At 43.7% G+C, this 20,976-nt stretch overlaps 1 protein-coding gene across 7 annotated transcripts in view; it reads right to left on the minus strand.

Moving 5' to 3' along the window:
* The window catches only part of ERC2 (ELKS/RAB6-interacting/CAST family member 2), a 1,561,275-nt gene that overhangs the window by 426,004 nt on the left and 1,114,295 nt on the right, over positions 1-20,976 (minus strand). For all 7 annotated transcript variants that reach the window (XM_073644598.1, XM_073644595.1, XM_073644592.1 and 4 more), the window contains one exon: positions 16,102-16,233. In XM_073644598.1, the coding sequence (XP_073500699.1) occupies positions 16,102-16,233 (132 nt within the window). The remainder of the gene's footprint in view (positions 1-16,101; positions 16,234-20,976) is intronic.

Here is a 20,976-nt window from a genome sequence, read left to right on the forward strand (position 1 = left end):
AACCACATGACAATAAAATGCCATATTAACAAGCAGATAATTGCTTCCCAGCACACGGATGAATATATCTGTCATTCCTAATGAGTTTGGATATATTTGTGACCATCCTGCATCAGCAAAGAGACGGTACGGAAAGCATAGCGGGATTTCTAAATATAGTAGAAGTGGTTAAACCCAGATTGTTCTGAGGTTCAATCAATCTTCTGAAATGAGGTCCCAAGTAGCCAGCATTTCTTACATGTTGAAGTTAAAGGGGTTATCCAGGACTTTGGTTAGATTTTTAGATGGGGCTAAGAACATACCAGTAGGTAGTTGCTAACTACCTGCCTGTTCTGCCCAGTTACTATGTGTTCCGGCTCAGGTGATGATTCTCCTGCTTCCCTTGACCTGAGGTCACCAGAGCAGCTCTTTCTTTTTTGGTCTGCTCTGTCGATAGAGAGTCACTGCCGACTTCATGCTGACTGACATTCGGCTTTCCGCAGTTCGGCAGTGGGGAGCCGGATGTTAATCAGTATGATATCAGCAGTGACACTCCGTTAACAGAGCAGAGTTGAAGAGAAAAAGCTGCTCTTTCAAAGTGCCATCACTGGCATGAGTAGTCCGTAACCGCTCTGTGCCGACAGAGATCGTTGCAGGGTAGAACAGGCAGGAAGGTAGCAATTACCTGCCCATAAGTCCCTATCGCCATACAAAAAAAAACAAAGTCTCAAATAACCCCACGAAATGAATGGTTGATATTCTTTTTCTTGAACCTTAACCTCCTGTGTGTATGCTTTTGGAAAGAGATGGAAATGCTGTCCATGTTCCCGCTTCTTGAAAAATATGTGTAGTATTGATGAGTAATGTCAACTGTGAAATGTGTTATGGTGTTGGTATTATATTCTTCCCAGCAACAGGGACAGTTAGGATTAATGGTTGGGACTAACCCAAAGTGGGAGGAGTTAAGCAGAAGGGACAAGAGACAGTTCCTGACAGGAAATTAAAAAGGACCTGGAGTGCAGAGAGAACAGACCTAAGATCTGGTGTCAGCAGTGTCACATTTCATGGGTGTCCCTAGTAGTGAGAGGAGACTGAGAAAAAGAGATGGTGTGACCTAGGGCAGAAACGAGGAATAGTAACTGAGAGACAGAGTGATTTACCAGAGACGGGTCCTGGGAGAGGACACCTAGCAATATGGCTAAGAGTTTAAAACTCCTAAAGGTAACAGGCCTAGACAGGATGAAATATACTAGACGAGAGAGTGTCCCACGTGTGAGTTCTAGGACATCAGTAGCAGAGAAGATAATTACCCAGAAGGGAAAGAAGATGCAGAATTGCGGGTTGAGTAAAGGACTCTTGCCAGCTGAACTGTAGTGTCAAGCTGGTTTGTGGTGAAGTAGTAAGGAATAGTGAAGAGAGAGAACAAGTAAAGAGAGAGAAGAGAAAGGGATTGAATTTGTTTGAGGAAAATGTTACGCATTATGAAGGAAGCGTTTGAGAAGATATTACCTGATCATCGGGTCTTCCGACATGAGCTAACTGCTTTATATATGCCCATGAAGTAGTAAAACAAGCCTCTGAATGTGTCCCATCATTCTCTATGGGACGAAAGTATCCTTTCCGATAGGATATAGCAGAACCCTGCTCTCGGGATCAGTAACATAGTAACATAGTTTTTAAGGTTGAAGGAAGACCATCTAGTTCAACTCATAGCCTAACATGTTGATCCAGAGGAAGGCAAAAAAAAAACATGTGGCAAACACTAAGCTCCACATTGGGGAAAAAAATTCCTTCCTGTCCCAGGGGTCAGATCACCACTAATCAGAAAGTTTCAATATAGGAAACAAAGCTTTTCAGAATTTTTTTTAGCTTTTGTCTTCTCTCATTCTACTAGCCATAACTTTTTCTTATTTCTGAGTCTATCTAACTATTTGAGGTCTTGTTTTTCTGGTGCACATCGCAGCTTATTATTTATATCATTTTTTATAATAATAGCAGAATAAATAAAAGATGCAACTCTTTCATTTATTGTTTTACAACAATTGCTACGGCTATGTTCATACCTAGTGTATAAATGATGGATATTGCCTCCAGGCAAAATATCTGTAGTGTATAACACCAGCAACAAAGTGGAAAAGATTTTATCAAATTTCAGTTGGAGAATTGACACAACAATCAAATTTTAAATACTCTGGATGTCAATTGTTTCCCAGGATTTTCACACAAGGTTTTCACCCTTTCAAAAGCATAGGATGATATCCATGATATATTTGCAATAAAATCTGCATTTAAAATGCTGAAATTTGCAGCTGAATTTGAGGCTAAAAAAATACAATTAGTTTTTTACATCCACATTAAAATTTGCATGCATGTATCCTAACAGATGCGAAAACTCTACTGTACAAGTCATTGCGACTATGAAGATACCTAACATGTATATTTTAATTATATTTTCTTAAGTTTTTTAAAAAAAAATGTGGGTTTTTTTTGTATTTTTTTTGCTTTTACATCACTATTTTTTAGTATTTTTTTTCATCTTTTTTTCTTCTATGTATAAAATAATGAGCGGTTTCTGCCTACAGAATGGTCATGTCACTTCTTTTAACCACTTTGCGTTTTTACAAATGTGAAGCAGTTAAAGGAAGCTCAAAAGATGAAAAATATGCAGAACAAGTTGTTTGTATTTTGCCATGCATAAGTTCATTACTCCTAACACTTATTGATCGCTTTTTCAGGAAGTTCTGCTCCACAATCCCCCTGAAAAAGCGATCAATAAGATTGCACATAACCTTATTAGGTTCAGAACGGTCAGTTTCAGCCTTGATAATTGCAAGGACTGTAGTTCTTAATCGCAGCTAAACTCTCACTGGTGACTGGGTGGGCACAGATGGTATGCCTGGGTAAATATGATATGATATTTGTAGATCTAAATGTGGGGAACAGAGTGCACAATAGGGTGATACCCTATGGAGGGAGAGTAAGAGAGTGCTGGTTACACTCACCTGATGGAGTTGTGCCAGGCACAACTCCTATATAGGAATGAAGAAAAACAGCTGCAGCCGCCCCGTGGCTGGAAGATAAATCCTCCAGGAGATATTGGAACCAGTTGGATGAACACGTAAGTGGGCTGCGCTGCTGAAGTAAATCAATTCTTCAGAGATGATGATGATGATGAAAAGACTTTTTATTAACCACGCGTTTCAACGCCGTACCAGCGTCTTTTTCAAGTAAAAAAAAACAGATGGGTAAATATGGTGATGCACATGTACGGCATCAGGCCATAATTACCTCCTGCAAGTGATGTACAGATCTCACAGGTTATCTTCATTCAGGTAGCACAGCAATAGGATATTACGGCACAAGAAAAAGAGAAATTTACCACCTAAAGGCACCATACACATTAGACTAATGGTGAGTCTTTGTGGCCAAGACTGCCAATATCGAAGGGTTTGATCGACCGTCTGACGTGTATGGGAGGACTGGCCGACTAATGGTAAGGAGAGATGTTGATTGGGCATTGTTCTCCCAGAGATAAGCCACCAGCTGACATGTCAATTGGCAGCTGTCACGGTTTCATCATTCACTGTGGCCTAGGGACACTGTGAGTGACAGCTCAGCTGCCCTATAGGATCTGAAGTGTGCTGGACTGTCAGCACTGTGAGAGACAGCCCGGTCGTCTAATCTGAGGCAAGGTGCGTGCTGGGCTGTCAGCATTTTGATTGACAACCCTGCTGCCTAGCCTGCGGACATTCCTCCAGGTGTCTCCCGTTCTTGATTATTTGCTAGCTATTTAGCTGGCTAGCCATGAGCAGAGCATTGTCAGCTGTAGCTTTGCTCTGTTATATGTATGCTTTGCTCTGCGTCTGATTTCCTGACTTTGTTGCCGGACCTAAGATTTGTCGTGACTATTCGTGTGTGTTATCCCTTTTGCTCTTGACGCTCTCTGACCTCAGACACCTGACCATGGACTTGGCCACTGACAATCTGTTTCTCTATTCCCCTTATCTTAACGTACCCTCCTGGCATTTGACCCTGGACTGTTACTTGACTACGCCTTTGTCTTTTGCCCCTCTGTACTACGAGCCCTCCTGGTATCTGACCTCAGATATCCTGACTACCCTGTCTCACGGCTAGTCCATGATTAGTGACTCAGTGTCACAGCAGCTTTCTCAAAGAGAGCACAGGAGTGCTGTGCCAAACAAGCACTACTGTGTATGGAAGAGTCGGCTGAGATGGCTGCCGGCCGGCCGTACGATCAACTGAAGCATCATATGGCCAACAACAATCTAATGTGTACTGCCAGCTTAACTGCTTCAGTAAGTGGCTTTTGCAATGTTTCATTATCTTAATCCTCTTACATGAGATATGTTATCAAGATTCTGAGTCATGATAACTTTTGCTACATCTATGCATGATGTACGTTGTCAGTTGGCTTGCCTTCCTAAATAAAACTTAAAGGGATATTCTCAGATTTGGTTGAATTTAGCAAAACTCTTTTACATTAGGTGAATATTTACATTCAGCATATTCTGTTTATGAACTTTATTTTTTACATTTTTGTAAAAAAAAAAAAAATCAAGATTTGATGATTCGGGTAACAAAAAAAATTCTCACTAAATAATTCAATTCCTTTGTGATTTTGAAACAGTTGTAGAATATGAGAACATGTGTTTTTAGCTTGGGTGAGCTTCCCAGCATACTTCTAGATTAGTAACAGAGTATGAGTATAAAAGACTTAGATGATCAATTGCTGCCGTCCAGAAAATGGAAGATCTGAAATTTATTTCCAACATCTGCCATCTGGGCACTGGAAAGATATTCATGGAAGGGGGAAACATCACTGCAATATGTCCAAGGAATTGTCAACGTCTTAATACCCGATCTCAATGGATCTTTGTGATCAAAAACGAAGAACATCATTCCATTTAACTGGATGTACGTCACAGCGATAATATGAAGTTCTTTCTTGTTTAAAGAGAAAGACCATCTGCTTTACGCAGTTGTGATCTCACAAATTCATTTTTGATTTTTACTAAATATTTGACAGCTCCACATCTGCTGCTTAGAGGAAAACTCAACTTAAGACACCATAGCTTTGATGTAGATGCAGAACTTAAGTTCCATCTGTCATCAGCCTCGGATAGTTAACCGATTTCTCAAGTTTATTTTCAATTAACTCAACATTTTTTGTACGTTTGTGTTCATGTTATACTTGTGTTCTTGGGACCACATAGTATCAACATGACTTTAAAAAGAAATACCTATTTGTATGGCTGGAAAGGGGGTGGTCGATGAGTACAGACCGAAGCAAGGCCACGAGGGAGCATGCGCAGTATTCTAATCTATAAGTCTCACTTGGTTAATTGAAAAGTGACCATGCAAGCCCCCTATTAAACTTTTAGTTCCGCAGTCTGATTGGCACAGCATTGTTAATTCATGTTAATCCCCAACTCATGCAATCTTTGTATGCAAAACGTTTTCTAATGTCACTTGTAAGTGGCTGTCATGTCAGAAAAGGTCTGACCTTTTGAAGGGAATCTGTCTCAAGATTTTTGCTTTGTAATCTGAGAGCAGCACGATGTAGGGAACGAGACCCTGAATCTAGCAATGCGTCACTAACTAGGCTGCTTAGTGTAGTTTTTATAAAATCACTGTTTTTTCAGCAGGAGATTATCTCTAAAGGACTAGTAAATCTGCTGCCAAGAAGTCCAAGCCCGGATTTACCACAGAATGGCAACTTTCTGCTTATGCGCAATGTACATAGAAATCTGTCAATCAGTCTTGTGAATGGGGTTATACAGGTCTCAGCATACAGAGAACTGGTAGATCTGCATCAAATAAAATAGTATAACTATAGCAGCCCAGAAAAGTAAGTGACACATCGGTTGAATCAGAGTCTCTGTCCCTACATCATGCTGCTCTCAAATGGGGTAGCAAAAGCTTGGTGACAGATTCCCTTTAAAAAACCCTTAAAACAGGACTCTAGTTACCAGTGAAACCAAACACTTCCATTTATAGGCAGGATTGGGTCTCCCAGATTTATGTCTTTCTGCCATGTTTCCCGACATCCTAAAGAGCTAAAATGCACTAATTCTTTATACGGTTCCCTCCCACATTATTCTGGGCCTAAGCAATAAAGTCCATTTTGGTTCCTGGTTTGCTATAGTACAGTTGATCCTGCCCCTTACTGTTCTGAATTAGCCTGTATGTCTGGCCTCATTCTCTTGTCTGCTGCCCTTTCTGTGCTTCCTCTTTCGTCCACTTACAACAGAACTCTGAAAGCCTCGACCATTCGATTCCTTACTGCATTCATCTCTATTGTCTTGGAACTGCAATTCTGATTTTTTTGCCCCTCTGAGCCAGCTGTTGCTAAAGTAGACTACTTCAAGGGCGATGACCTGGGGATTCCCTGCTGCAAAGTACACACACCTTTATTGTGATATATGTGTCGGTGCCTTCCCTTCCCGTCTTTGCTTCTGTATCCAGGTGGCGCCGACCTCTTGTTGCAGAGGACGTGAGGTGGCAACACTAGTTCTTTGTTATGAGGTATTTGTCGTTTTGTCCATACTGGGAGATCAAGATTTAATTTTTCATTGTTTGTTTCCTTCTGTGTGGCCTCGGCGTGGCTGCAGGCTATTTAAGCTCCTGAAAGCTTGCTGTCCACTGCCAGTTATAATTTGTCTTTCTCCTAGAGAGCTTCTCGGTATCCTGCTTTAACTACCTGTGAACATTCCTGATTTTTGATCACAGCTCGTTTTTGACTACTCCCCTTCCTTGTGATTTTGCCCATGTATTGACCTCCAGGTTCTGCCCCTGCTACTGGACTATTCTACTTGCCAGCTCGAACCACCAATTGGTAGCTAACTCTCTGGCCTCAGCCCAGGGGTCCTTGTTAAATTCACATACCTGAATAGGGGATAAAGAATAAGGGCCAGGGCAACCCCTGGAATCTGGAAAACAGAGTAGCTAGTGCCAAGCCTGTTTGTGGTAGCCCTCTTTATAGATGCCAAATGACCAAGTACAGTGCTTTCATTAAACCTGTTGGATAGAGGGGGGAGATTAAAAAAATCTCTTAAACTCTGCTCCCTAAATTTTCCCTACGACCAATCTACTAGTGTCTTAGTGAGTTTACACATTCTGGTGCCAGTGCCCTTCCTTAGACGCTCGTTACAAACTACTTTTATCAGAACAGAGTAGTCTTCTGGTTGGCTATGTGGACACCACGTGTACTGGCTCTCAGGAGATACTGATTTTCAAGAGCAAGAATAATTGTTTTAATAGCCAGAAATTACAGTTGTGATCAAAAGTTTACATACCCCTTTCTTGGCTTTGTTTCAGAGAATATGAATGATAACAAAAAAACTTTTTCTCCACTCATGGTTATTGGTTGGGTGAAGCCATTTATTGTTAAACTTCTGTGTTTTCTCTTTCTAAATCTTAATGACAACCAAAAACATCCAAATGACCCTGATCAAAAGTTCACATACCCCAGTTCTTAATACCGTGTATTGCCCCCTCTAACATCAATGACAGCTTGAAGTCTTTTGTGGTAGTTGTGGATGAGGTTCTTTAATTTCTCAGATGGTAAAGCTACCCATTCTTCTTGGCAAAAAAACTCCAGTTCCTGTAAATTCCTGGGCTGTCTAGCATGAACTGTGTGCTTGAGATCTCCCCAGAGTGGCTCAATGATATTGAGGTCAGGAAACTGAGATGGTCACTCCAGAACCTTCTCTTTGTTCTGCTGTAGCCAATGACAGGTCAACTTGCCCTTGTTGTCATGTTGGAATGTCCAAGTACGTCTCATGCGCAGCTTCCTGGCTGATGAGTACAAATTTGCCTCCAGTATTTGCTGATAACGTGCTGCATTCATCTTTCCTTCAACTTTTACCAAGTTTCCTGTGCCTTTGTAGCCCACACATCCCCAAAACATCAGCGATCCACCTCCGTGCTTTACTGTAGGAATGGTGTTCCATTCAACATAGGCCTTGTTGACCTCTCTCCAAATGTAACGTTTATGGTTGTGGCCAAAATGTTCAATTTTGGTCTGATCACTCCAAATTACCTTGTTCCAGAAGTTTTGAGGCTTGTCTCTGTGCTGTCTGGCGTATTGTAGGCGAGATACTTTGTGGCATTTGCGCAGTAATGTCTTTCTTCTGGCGACTCGACCATGCAACTCCTTTTTCTTCAAGTGCCTCCTTATTGTGCATCTTGAAACAGCCACACCGCTAATTTTCAGAGAGTCCTGAATTTCAGTTGATGTGATTTGTGAGTTTTTCTTTGCATCCCGAACAATTTTCCTGGCAGTTGTTACCGAAGTTTTTGTTGGTCTACCTGACCGTGGTTTGGTTTTTACAGAGCTCCTGATTTTTCATTTGTTAATCACACTTTAAACGCTGCTGACTGGCATTATCAATTCCTTGGATATTTTTTTGTATCCCTTTCCTGTGCTATACAGTTCAACTACCTTTTCCCGTAGATCCGTTGACAATTCTTTTGCTTTCCTCATGACTCACAATCCAGAAACGTCAGTGGTTGGATGAAAGATGCAAGAGTCTGTCTGGATCCCAGAAACTCACTCAGCTTTTATGCACACACACTGATTACAAGCAAACAGGTCACAGGTGAGGATGTTACCTTTAGTAGCCATTAAAACCCATGTGTGTCAAATTCTGTGCATGTTATCAGGCCAAAATCACCAGGGTATGTGAACTTTTGATCAGGGTCATTGGATGTTTTTGGTTGTCATTAAGATTTAAAAAGAGAAAACACAGTAGTTTGACAATAAATGGCTTCACCAAACCAATAACCATGAGTGGAGAAAATTTTTTTTTTGTTGTCATTCATATTCTCTGAAACAAGGCCTAGAAAAGAAAAATTCTGCCGGGGTACATAAACTTTTGAGCACAACTGTACCTAGCAGGAAATTTGGAAGTGAATTCTCAAAACATATACAGTGGGGAAAATAAGTATTTGATACAGTGCTGATTTTGCAAGTTTTCCCACCTACAAAGAATGGAGAGGTCTGTAATTTTTATCATAGGTACACTTCACCTGTGAGAGACAGAATCTAAAAATAAAAAAACAGAAAATCACATTGTTTGATTTTTAAATAATTAAATTGCATTTTATTGCATGAAATAATTATTTGATCACCTACCAACCAGCAAGAATTCTGGCTCTCACAGACCAGTTAGTTTTTCTTTAAGAAGCCCTCCTACTCTGCACTCATTACCTGTATTAATTGCACCTGTTTGAACTTGTTACCATTATAAAAGACACCTGTCCACACACTCAATCAATCAGACTCCAACCTCTCCACCATGGTCAAGATCAAAGAGCTGTCTAAGGACACCAGGAACAAAATTATAGACCTGCACAAGGCTGGGATGGGCTACAGGACAATAGGAAAACAGCTTGATGAAAAGGCAACAACTGTTGGCACAATTATTAGAAAATGGAAGAAACACAAGATGACTGTCAATCTTCCTCGGTCTAGAGCTCCATGCAAGATCTCGCCTCGTGGGGTAAGTATGATTCTGAGAAAGGTCAGGAATCAGACCAGAAGGAATTGGTCAATGACATGAAGAGATTTGGGACCACAGTCTGATACATTAATGTTAGTAACACACTACGCAGTCATGGATTAAAATCCTGCAGGACACGCAAGGTCCCCCTGCTAACACCAGCACATGTCCAGGCCCATTTAAAGTTCACCAATGACCATCTGGATGTTCCAGAGGATGCATGGGAGAAGGTCATGTAGTCAGATGAGACCAAAATAGAACTTTTTGGTATCAACTTCACTCGTTGTGTTTGGAGGAAGAAGAGACATGAGTACAACCCCAAGAACACCATCCCAACTTTGAAGCATGGTGAGGAAAACATCATACTTTGGGGTGCTTTTTTGCAAAGGGGACAGGACGACTGCACTATATTGAAGGGAGGATGGATGGGGTCATGTATTGCGAGATTTTGGCCAACAACCTCCTTCTCTCAGTAAGAGCATTGAAGATTGGTTGTGGCTGGGTTTCCAGCATGACAATAACCCAAAACACACAGCGAGGGCAACTAAGGAGTGGCTCCGTAAGAAGCATTTCAAGGTCCTAAAGTGTCCTAGCCAGTCTCCAGACCTGAACCTAATAAAAAATCTTTGGAGGGAGTTGAAACTCAATGTTGCTCAACGACAGCCCCGAAACCTGAAAAATCTGGAGAAGATCTATATGGAGGAATGGGCCAAAATCCCATAAATTAAAATTCATACAATGTTATTTTCTGTTTTTTATTTTTAAGATTCTGTCTCTCACAGTTGAAGTGTACCTATGATAAAAAATACACACCTCTCCATTCTTTGTAGGTGGCAAAACTTGCAAAATCGGCAGTGGATCAAATGCTTATTTTCCACACTGTATTTTCTTTCATGTCGAAATTGAAAATTTTCTTGACCAAGTTCCCAGACGTCTTTGCATATAGATATTTAGATATGTTACTAGTAGCTCTTTGAGCCTGTATTTTAGGTCAGAGCATTTTATAAATAAATGGGCACATCTTTAATACATACACATTCTTCCTTTGTAACTACACTCCCTGGAGATATTTTTGAAATACAGCAGAGATTCAAGAGCATAAGGAATCAAGAGCTGCAGAGCGGTATGGGATCTTTCTCAAAGACATTTCATTTTTTGTAAGTGGGAATCAAGGTTCCATTTGCAGTAAATTATTAAATTGTTTTAAATGTCATCATTCCGCTGCCAAAATAACTTTTATTTTAATAAAACACATTTTTGGCAAAAGTCCACTCGCAATAGGTTTGACACGAACTGGGTCTTTTACTTTTAAAGCGCTAAATGTCTTGGGCTTAATGAATACCTAAAGGCAAAAAAATTGAATATTTCATTAATAACAACCATTGCCGAGTCAGAAGTTTTCAATTTGAGAAATCCCAATGTTTTGACAATATATTCACATTTCTAATTGCTATTTTGGGGGGCCTTAAGGCAAAACAATGGAATATATTAGATGTAGATGTACAAAATACTAGAGCTTTATCAAAAACATGGAAAATGTCATTTGAAAACAATAAAAAGGAAGATGTAGACCACTATGTACAGACGTTCAAGCATTACACCTCCGTCCGGTGGCACATCGTCCCACAACCACATTTTTAAATCTATCCCTTGTACCAACTTAACCAGTTTTGTTTCTTCATTCTCATGGAGCAAAACTTTTGAAATGGTCCCATATATAGTATTAATATCTAAATGCCAATTAAACACCAATCACGCTCATGTTATTGCTCAAGGTAGGTGAGACTCTGGAACTCTCTGGGAGAGAAAGTGGTGATGTCCAACTCACTTAATGAGTTCAAGAGAGGCCTGGACGCCTTTCTTGAGAACAATAAAATTACATCTTATGCTTAGTGATAGTTAATTAATCCAGGGATTTAATCTGACTGCCAGATTGGAGTCGGGATGTGAGTTTTTCCTAAGTGATGTAAATTGGCCTATACCGCATGGTTTTTTGTTGCCTTCCCCTGGATCAACGCTGCGGAATAGCTGCAGTGCACAAGAAATAGGCTGAACTGGATGGACGCTTGTCTTTTTTTGGCCTTATAAACTATGTAACTATGTTTGGTACTTTCATTTAAGGTATCATGTTACACATCTGCCTTGGCTCGGCAAGACTTTACCACCTTCTCCTATAGCTGCTACTCTCTGTAGGACTCCACACTGGGTTTAACACGTGGCTTGGCGTGCTCCCATGACATCATTTGCCTAGACACCCACTAAGACACACACATGTGTCTCGGTATTAAGACTCTTAGTTCTGTTTGTCTTAATGTAAACCACTATCTGCTCCTGAGTTGTTCATGTAAAGCCAGTCTTGACACACTGTTGATTACAGCCCCCCCCAAAATCCCACGCAAAACGCGGGTCGGGGCTGCAGGCATGGTGTTCAACACAGTGAGACATGGGTGGGAGATATTTCCTTACTGATTAAGATCATTAGCAAATTCTTCCATAGGCTTTATATAAAAGCTTACTTTAAGTTCTGTGATCATAAAACTACCTTTGCAGCAATAGTTTATGCAGAATGATTTTTGTATTTGGCTGGATTTATAGTTTTTGTTTCATGCTATGAAATTTCAATATCATTTATGCACTAGCACTTTATCAGACTTAATATTTATATAGAGAATCCATTCTGCCCTTCCCTGTTACTTGCATGTGGACCACCAGCCGTAAATACTTGAGTCTTTGCTCCAGACTTTTTATCTGTTATGTATAGATTTTTATGCCTATTTTTGTGTATAATATAATAAACTTTTTGAATTATGTACCATTTTGTGGACTATTGACTCCATGTTTTTGTAGTAAATATCATGTTGAAAGTGTCCATGTGGGTTACACAGTGGGGAAAATAAGTATCTGATACACTGCAGATTTTGCAAGTTTTTCCACCTATGAAGAATGGAGAGGTCTGTAATATTTATCATAGTAGATTTCATCAACTGTGAGAGACAGAATCTAAAAATAAAAGACAGAAAATCACATTGTATGATTTCTAAATAATTAAATAGAATTTTATTGCATGAAATAAGTATTTGATCACCTACCAACCAGCAAGAATTCTGGCTCTCACAAACTTTTCAGTTTTTCTTTAAGAAGCCCTCCTACTCTGTGTTACGCTCGCGCCCGGACTGACTGGCGTGAGCGTGATTAGTGATCCCACTGGACCATGAACCGAGGAGTGCCTGGAGGGGCGTAACTAAGTATCAACCTGGTCCGACCAAGGTCGCACGGCGGCTCAGTCGACTCCGTGAACCAGGGAGGAACCGAGCAGAGGGACCAGGTGCTACTCCAGGTCAGACCCCAGTCACAGCTGTTGACCCACACTGGGGAATGCAGGAACAGGCAGGTTAGCTGGTATGCAGACAGGTGGGTACTGCCAGGCACGGCTGGTATGACGGCAGGTGGGTACTTAGCAGGCACAGCTGTTATGAAGGCAGGTGGGTACTGGCTGGCACGGCTGGAATGCAGACAGGCAGATACTGGCATGCATGAACGCAGGCTGGATAGGGACCAGTACAGACTGGGATACAGGAACAGGGCCGCAGGTGCGGTGGACTAGCAGAGCAAAACCGCACGTGTAGTGAACAAGCAGAGCGGAGCAAAACCGCAGGTGCGGTGAACAAGCAGAGCAGAGCAAAACCGCAGGTGCGGTGAACAAGCAGAGTGGAGCAAAACCGCAGATGCGGTGAACAAGCAGAGCGGAGCAAAACCGCAGGTGCGGTGAACAAGCAGAGCGGAGCAAAACCGCAGGTGCAGTGAACAAGCAGAGCGGAGCAAAACCGCAGGTGCGGTGAACAAGCAGAGCGGAGCAAAACCGCAGGTGCGGTGAACAAGCGGAGCAAAACCGCAGGTGCGGTAAACAAGTGGAGCAGAGCGGAACCGCCAGAGCGGTGAACAAGCAGAGCAGAACAGAATCGCAGGTGCAATAAACAAGTGGAACAGAGGGGAACAGCCGGAGCGGTGGACAAGTAGAGCAGAACAGAACCGCAGGTGCGGTAAACAAGCGGAGCAGAGCGGAACCGCCGGAGCGGTGAACAAGCAGAGCAGAACAGAGCAGAGGGTGAAGGCAGACAGAACAGGGCTCTGTTCACATGGAACAGACTGGAAAATACAGGAAGATGGTTAGAACACAGGAGGTAGATACGGAGGCAGGGAAAGGGGACAAGCAGAACCAGATACACACAAGGTACTTACTATGAAGTAGAGAGTGGACACAAAACTCACAAACAGAAGTACAGAGACAACGAGTTGGAGTTAGGTGCAGGTTTAGACACTGCAGGAAAAGGGAAGGCACGGACATAGAGAGAAACAAGTAACGGACTAGGACACTGTTCAGACAGGAACTGAACCGGGAACAAGATACAGAAACGAGCCTGGGAACTCAGCCCCCAGGGTGGCAGAAACAGACAAGATGTCAGAGATACAGGTAGCATCCCTGGGTACTCAGCCCCCAGGGTGGCAGAACAGACTAGATACAGGACAGGACCTGGCAACTCAGTTGCAAAAGACAAACTGAGTGAAAGTGTTGCTCAGGCACCTCCTACTGGGTGGAGGGGGTTTAAGTATCCAGTGACTCACAGCAATAGGCTGGGGACGCATTAGGACTGTGCACACAGTAGCTATAAGAAACAAGCAGAAAGCCACGCCGATGCCCTAAGCAATCAGACAAGAAACATGGACAGAGCAGGTACTGGAGCAAAGAGTGCAGCATGGACTGACAGGTAAGATTGCGGTCTTGCATGGTGGGAGGTGGTGCACCATGCAAGTACGCCGCCAGGGATGTTACACTCTGCACTCATTACCTGCATTAATTGCACCTGTTTGAACTCGTTACCAGTATAAAAAACATCTGTCCACACGCTCAATCAATCCCACTCCAACCTCTCCACCATGGCCAAGACCAAAGAGCTGTCTAAGGACACCAGGAACAGAATTGTAGACCTGCATAAGGCTGGGATGGGCTACAGGACAATAGGCAAGCAGCTTGGCGAGAAGGCAACAACTGTTGGCACAATTATTAGAAAATGGAAGAAACACAAGAAGACTGTCAATCTTCCTTGGTCTGGGGCTCCATGCAAGGTCTCGCCTCGTGGGGTGCTTTGGAGGCGCCTTACTGCAAAGGGTACAGAACGATTGCATTGTATTGAAGGGGGGGATGGACGGGGTCATGTATCGCACGATTTTGGCCAAAACCTTCTTCCCTCAGTAAGAGCATTGAAGATGGGTCATGGCTGGGTCTTCCAGCATGACAATGACCTGAAACACGCAGCCAGGGCAACTTAGGAGTGGCTCAGTAAGAAGCATTTCAAGGTCCTGGTGTGGCCTAGCCAGTCTCTAGATCTGAACCCAATAGAAAATTTTTGGAGGGAGCTTAAACTCAATGTTGTCCAGCGACAACTCCGAAACCTGAAAGATCTGGAGAAGATCTGTATGGAGGAGATGGCCAAAATCCCTGCTGCAGTGTGTGCAAACTTGGTCAAAAAGAACTACAGGAAATGTCTGACCTCTCTAAGGTCTCAAAGGTTTCTGTACCAAATATTAGGTTCTGTTCTTCTAGTGTATCAAATACTTATTTCATGCACTAAAATGCAAATTAATTATGTAAAAATCATACAATGTGATTTTCTGGATTTTTTTTAAGATTCTGTCTCTCACAGTTGACGTGTACCTATGCTAAAAATTACAGACATCTCTATTCTTTGTAGGTGGGAAAACTTGCAAAATCGGCAGTGGATCAAATACTAATTTTCCCCACTGTATGTAGGCTGCTTTTAATCCATATGGCCTTGTTTACAGTATTGGTTATACCATGTTATCAGTTCGGATGATATTGATCCCCTATCTGCTCTTGGTCGCAACTGCCTGCATTGTGTTGGATTTTCCTGCATCCTGTCTGCCTCCAGCCTCCAGTGTTCCAAGTCTTGGCTTCCCTCATGACTTCCCTGCTGCTGTATCAATGTCCGGGATCTGTGTGCCCACCCAGACCTGGTGCTTAGAGGATCTACCTCACAAAATGAGCCTAACACATCAACTCATCAAATGCACGTTCAGTTGAACCTTAGAACCATACCAAGAGCTTGGCAATGCCATCTTCAGTAATGCCTAGTATCAAAGAGTTAAGTTAAGCCTGGCTTCCCCAAAGTTTTGAAATTGCTGTCCATCCCTACAAGACCACTGCATGAACCAGCAAAGTTTGGACAACACAAACCATTATTTGACACCCTTTGGTTAGGCCACACAACCATCTGCATGCTATCCCAAAACTTTAACCCTGTTCCAACCATAGCTGAATGGATTAGAATACCTTTCCATCTTCTTGTCTACAGAAGCTAAAACAAACCTGGGGTTAATAAAAAGTTTTGAGAATCTACAAATGTAAGGCAAAAGCTAATCATTAGCATTAGAGGGTGTAGAGTAAGCAAAAATGTGGACTGACTGTATCAAAGAAAATTAGTTTTATAACTTTTAAAAAACATAAAAAAATAATACTCTGATTGGAAAAAAAATCAAATTTATATATTTATTGATCGCAAAAAGAAAAAAAAAATCTAACCTGATCTGGAGAGGGTCTATGGCTAGAGAGCGTTCTCCCAGGAGAACGATGATGGTGGTGATGGTGGTGGTGGTGATGGTGGTGATGGTCATCTTCATAGTTGTCGGCTATTAACTTCATCCTGTTTTGAGTCTGTAAAGAAATAATAATAAAATAATTGTTACCATTCAAAACAATATGGTCACAACATGTATGGGATTCTACAACAGGCTTGCTACAGAAAACCTTTTTCTAGCATTTAGGTAATGAAATAAATGCAGATGGAAAAAAAAGAAAATTCTTCACCTTTCCATATTTTTGACCAGTATTTTGCAAACTATGGTATCTGAAAAATTATCTGGATGGGAGGAGAACAAGCTTACATTACGCCACCCTGGAAGTGGATGGAAGTTCTTGACCGAAAATGCCCAATCTCAAATAAAGTAATGCAATATTAACACTATATTATATATTATCATTTTTTTCCACAAAAATGATTTTCAAAGAAGCCAAATCTAAATGCCCACTACCCCCCTCTAAAGAACTGTCACTGTGGAGTTGACCGTTTCTGTGCAGCCTTCATGTCAATACACGAGGTGAACCTAGGTGGATGGACGACATGAATTAGATTCCATATGCAAGAGGTCAAGTCTTGATTTTCCATGGATTAGTATCGCTTAATTTGACTTGTCAAGACCATATGATGTATTGGATGTTACATTTTCTGACTTTGCTGTTCAGTTGATTAAGATATAAAAGGCCCTTTCTATGAAAGCTCTGGAACAAATTCTGAATATTACCCTCAGACATTTATTTTAAGGGAAGACTTTTTTTAAGAGTTGAAATGTGCTCAAAGCAATGATACAGGCTTTGTTCAGTTGTCTACATATAAAATAAAACGTTTTTGAAACTTTGAAACAATCACCCAAATTCACATTAAAAATTCTCCTCTAAGAGGTCATCTTCTCAAAGGAGATGGTCAATGTGCTTAGCATATACGAGTACGAACACCAATGCGAAAACGCCTACAATATCATGTTCTAAAAGCACTAAAAATCAATGGAAATACCAAAAAGGAAACACAAGTGAAGTACAAATATATATGAAAATTGATACAATCTGTTTTTGATTATAAAATAGACAAATATGATATATAGTGGCTATGGAACACAGATATTGGATAAAAACAATTAGCCAAAAAGCTACCAGTGTCGAAGGTAAACGACTAAAAGAAGCCGAATTGTTATTAGACACACATGCAAGAAAAAAGTGTAGTATTTTAGTGCATAAAGCTTATATATAGTATACAGAAATATACCCCGCAAAGTGAATAGGACCGTACAGAAAAAAAATAATGAAAAAATAATTACTACAAAGTAACCAAGGACCCAAGCAGCCAACACAACCCAACACACATTTCGCATTGGATCCCTTGAAGAAGCATACGTAAAACACATGTTGGGTTATGTTGGTTACCTCGGTCATAGGTGACTGTGGAAATTTGTTTCTTCATTGGCCCATTCTGATTGTCCTGTTCACTTTGCATCATTTATATCTTTATACTATATATAACCATTATGCACCGATATTGTACACATTTTTCGGAACATGTGGGCTAATAGCAATTTATATTAGTCTGTTAACTACTATCCAGGTAGCTATTTGTTTAATTGTTTTTACCTACCATCACTGTTTTTCAGTAGAGATGAGCAGATATTTTGAAATTCAACTTACCTGAAGTTTCCCAAAAAATTAAATTTGCAGTAAATAAATTTGCATGAATCTCAATACTGAAAAGCTTGTATTTGCTCAAAAAATACATGCAGGGGAGAGAAGAAAGAGAGAAAGAACCCCTTTGACCATAAGAACTTATACTCTATCGAAGAGAGAGAGGACCTCGCTGACCATAAGAGCTTACACTCTCCTAGAGACAAAGACTTACCCAGTGAATCTGGAGAAGGAAAATGACTCTGCCGTACAGATTGTGCTCCACTGGGAACTGCTGATCTGTGATGGTCCAGGTACTGACCATCACTGCACAAGGTGTGATAATCCGTTGGATGTCATAGTGTGGCGCCCCTGAGGGTTCAGTCGCCACAGAGGCACTGCACCTCACCCAGAGGTGTGGCATCTCCTTCTCTCAGGTAAGGATGGAGTACTGCCCGGGACCCCAACACCTGCATTCAACACTACACTACTCCAGGCCTGCTGGAAGGGCATTAAGCACTTCTTCTGCTGCCCTGTCCATGGCTGGAGTGGGGGAAACCAAAGAGAGGGGGAACCAGTAGTGGGTGTGGGTGGAGGACGCAGAACAGGGGAGCACTTAGACAGTAGGTCTATATAAAGGGTAGCCATCTTAGGGTGGCAGTGCAGTAAGTAGCAAGGAGAGAGAGGAGCTGGGGCTCTGCAAGAGCTCTGCTCGGCAGGCAGGCTCGGCCTGTCATGCCCAAGAAGGAGAGGGGAGCAAGGGAGGAATGCTCCAGGAACTGAAGGGATCCCAGGGGGTACGGTGAGTGCAGGACGGCACCCATACGCCCGAATCTGCCAAGTGTCAGAGGGATCAGGCTGCAGGAAGGGAACCGGTCCCTGGACCAGCCGTGTTACTCCAGGTCTCGGCTGGAAAACCGGAGGCTTCTGCACTTCCATGGTGCAGTTGCCACAACCTCACCCTCGTCGCCGTGAAGGGCACCAAGTAGGTCCGGGAACTCCAGGTTGCCCAGAGGGATCTCAGAGTACCCGATCGGGACTGTGTGTGGGGGAGCGCAGGGCAGGAGGGAGAAGACCCAGCGCGGGAAGTTGGCCAAGGAAGGAACATGAAGAAAGGGGGTCCCGTTAAGTGCTTCTAATATACCTGAAGGAGTGCTTGAACCCCCTGCCTGGCAAACGCAGTGCGACGCGGGAGACTGACACCTGGACGGTGTACCCGAGGAACCTAAAAAGAACTGTGAGTAAACTCGGATGACTGCACTCCACTGTCTCTGTCAGTTATTTCTACCACGCTACCGCTCCAGCACTACAACGCCCAGCATCACCATCTGCACCTACACTGCCCCGGGGGCCCCCTCCGCCTATGGGTAGCATAAACATCCCAGCTGCCATCCCATCACCCCCGGAGGTCTGCAGCAGCGCTGGTACCCATTACCAGGAGCCACAGGTGAAGTCACGAAACAAACTGTTAACAAAACCCCTTTTTTAAGAGTGACCTCAGGGTACGGGCCCGGGAGCCGACCGCCGTGACATCCCAAGAAGGTAAAGGCCTGGGTACTGAGTTCCCCCATATCCCTCTGGGCGAGTCATACTCTTCCTGGCATCACAAACAGGATTTCGTGCCCGTTATCACCGGGTACTGTGTGCCGTATTTGAACTGTTTTTCTTTACTGAATGTGGCGCCCGCCCCAGAAGAACGGGCGCCATTATGTGCGTACTCAAAGACAATAAGGAATCACCTCCCATCGTGGGCCGGGTTCCAGAATGGCGCCAAAAGGGAGGCCAGCCCCAAGCAACAGTGACCATGTATGTAGATGTGTCTGTCAAAGTGGGGGGGCCGCTCCTAGAAGTGACCGACAACAGGCTGCCATGGAACCGCCCCCGAAAGGGGAGAGGAGGAGGAGAAAAGCAGTGGAGACAGGGTGAGGTCTTAACCAGGCTAGACCGCACCCGGCAGCCAGCATGGACGGAAGCTAGGACCAAGCCTCCGCCTCTGGCCTGCAGCAACAAGTGCCCCCCCTCACCCTGGAGGGAGCAACAAGCAAGCTGTCCACGGAGGATGCCGAATTCCTCCAGGCTGAGGTTCAAGAGCTGAGCCAGCGAGTGGAGAAGGCCCAGCAAGTGGTGGTCACACGGTGGAAAGAGGACCTGCTGGCGAAAATCACAACCCGGCGGCAGTCAGCGCTGCGTGCCACCGGCAGCACCCCAGCCCCGGCGGAGCCTGATGGGCGCCAGGAGGCCACATCCAACACAGGAGCAGGTAGGAGAAGTTCCCCTGTCCCAGGCGCTGAAAGCGCCGACCTGCTCCTGGGCCTTCTGCAGCACCCTCCATCCCCAGCCGCGTACGCCCTGGAGCAACTCCTGAGCCCAGAACCTCCACCCCCGGGCGCTGACTCCGTGGACCTGCTGCTCAGCTTCCTCCCAGAACTGCCAGCCCCGGCACCCGAGTGGGTGTACGGAGCTCCCTCGTTTGACTGGTCTGCCAAGTACGAGGACCAGAAACAACGCCCTCTACTCCCCGCACCACTGCCCCCGGCTGCCCCTCATGAAGGAGAAGACTTTAGGTGGGACAACCGGGGGGGGGGACCTGATGGGGTTCCCGCAGGAGACCCAAGCCCAAGCTCTGCAGAGGGAGGAGTTCTGCAGACAGTAGCTCCTGCAGCTGGCAAGGGAACGGCGCACCCGGCGGGTGCGCTGGGAACAAATCGAGGCCAGGAACAAGGCCGCCAAAGCCCAAGTTCGCCAAACAGAGTCCATCCGGCCTAGTCCCCGTGCAGAGGGACTAATAGTCAAATTTGATTTAGAAGCCGGATGGGGCTTTATCCGCGACCGCCAGTTCGACAGAGACATTTTTGTAAATCGGCGGGATGTCGAGCCCCACCTTGAACAGGGCCTTCCCGACCGAAACCTGTACCCTGGTGACCGTATCACCTACACCAGGCACCGCGGGGAACGCGGGTGGTATTCCCTCCAAGTGCATCGAGAGGTCGAGGAGGAGGAGGACATGCCCCTGCAGCCTGAGGCTGATGACCCGGCTGGGTCAGTCGGCAGGAATCAGGCATACCCCCGGCGGGGACACCACCACTGAGCAAGAGTGGGTGGACACTCTGTAAAATAGTTACCCGTAAGGGTACAGTAGAGAAAATTTGTTTGTTTTTGTGTGAACTGGAAAATTAATATGTGCCTTTA

The sequence above is a fragment of the Phyllobates terribilis genome, unplaced genomic scaffold, assembly GCF_046119375.1.
Source record: "Phyllobates terribilis strain yellow unplaced genomic scaffold, ASM4611937v1 Scaffold_8__6_contigs__length_399053987, whole genome shotgun sequence".
Taxonomy (NCBI): domain Eukaryota; kingdom Metazoa; phylum Chordata; class Amphibia; order Anura; family Dendrobatidae; genus Phyllobates; species Phyllobates terribilis.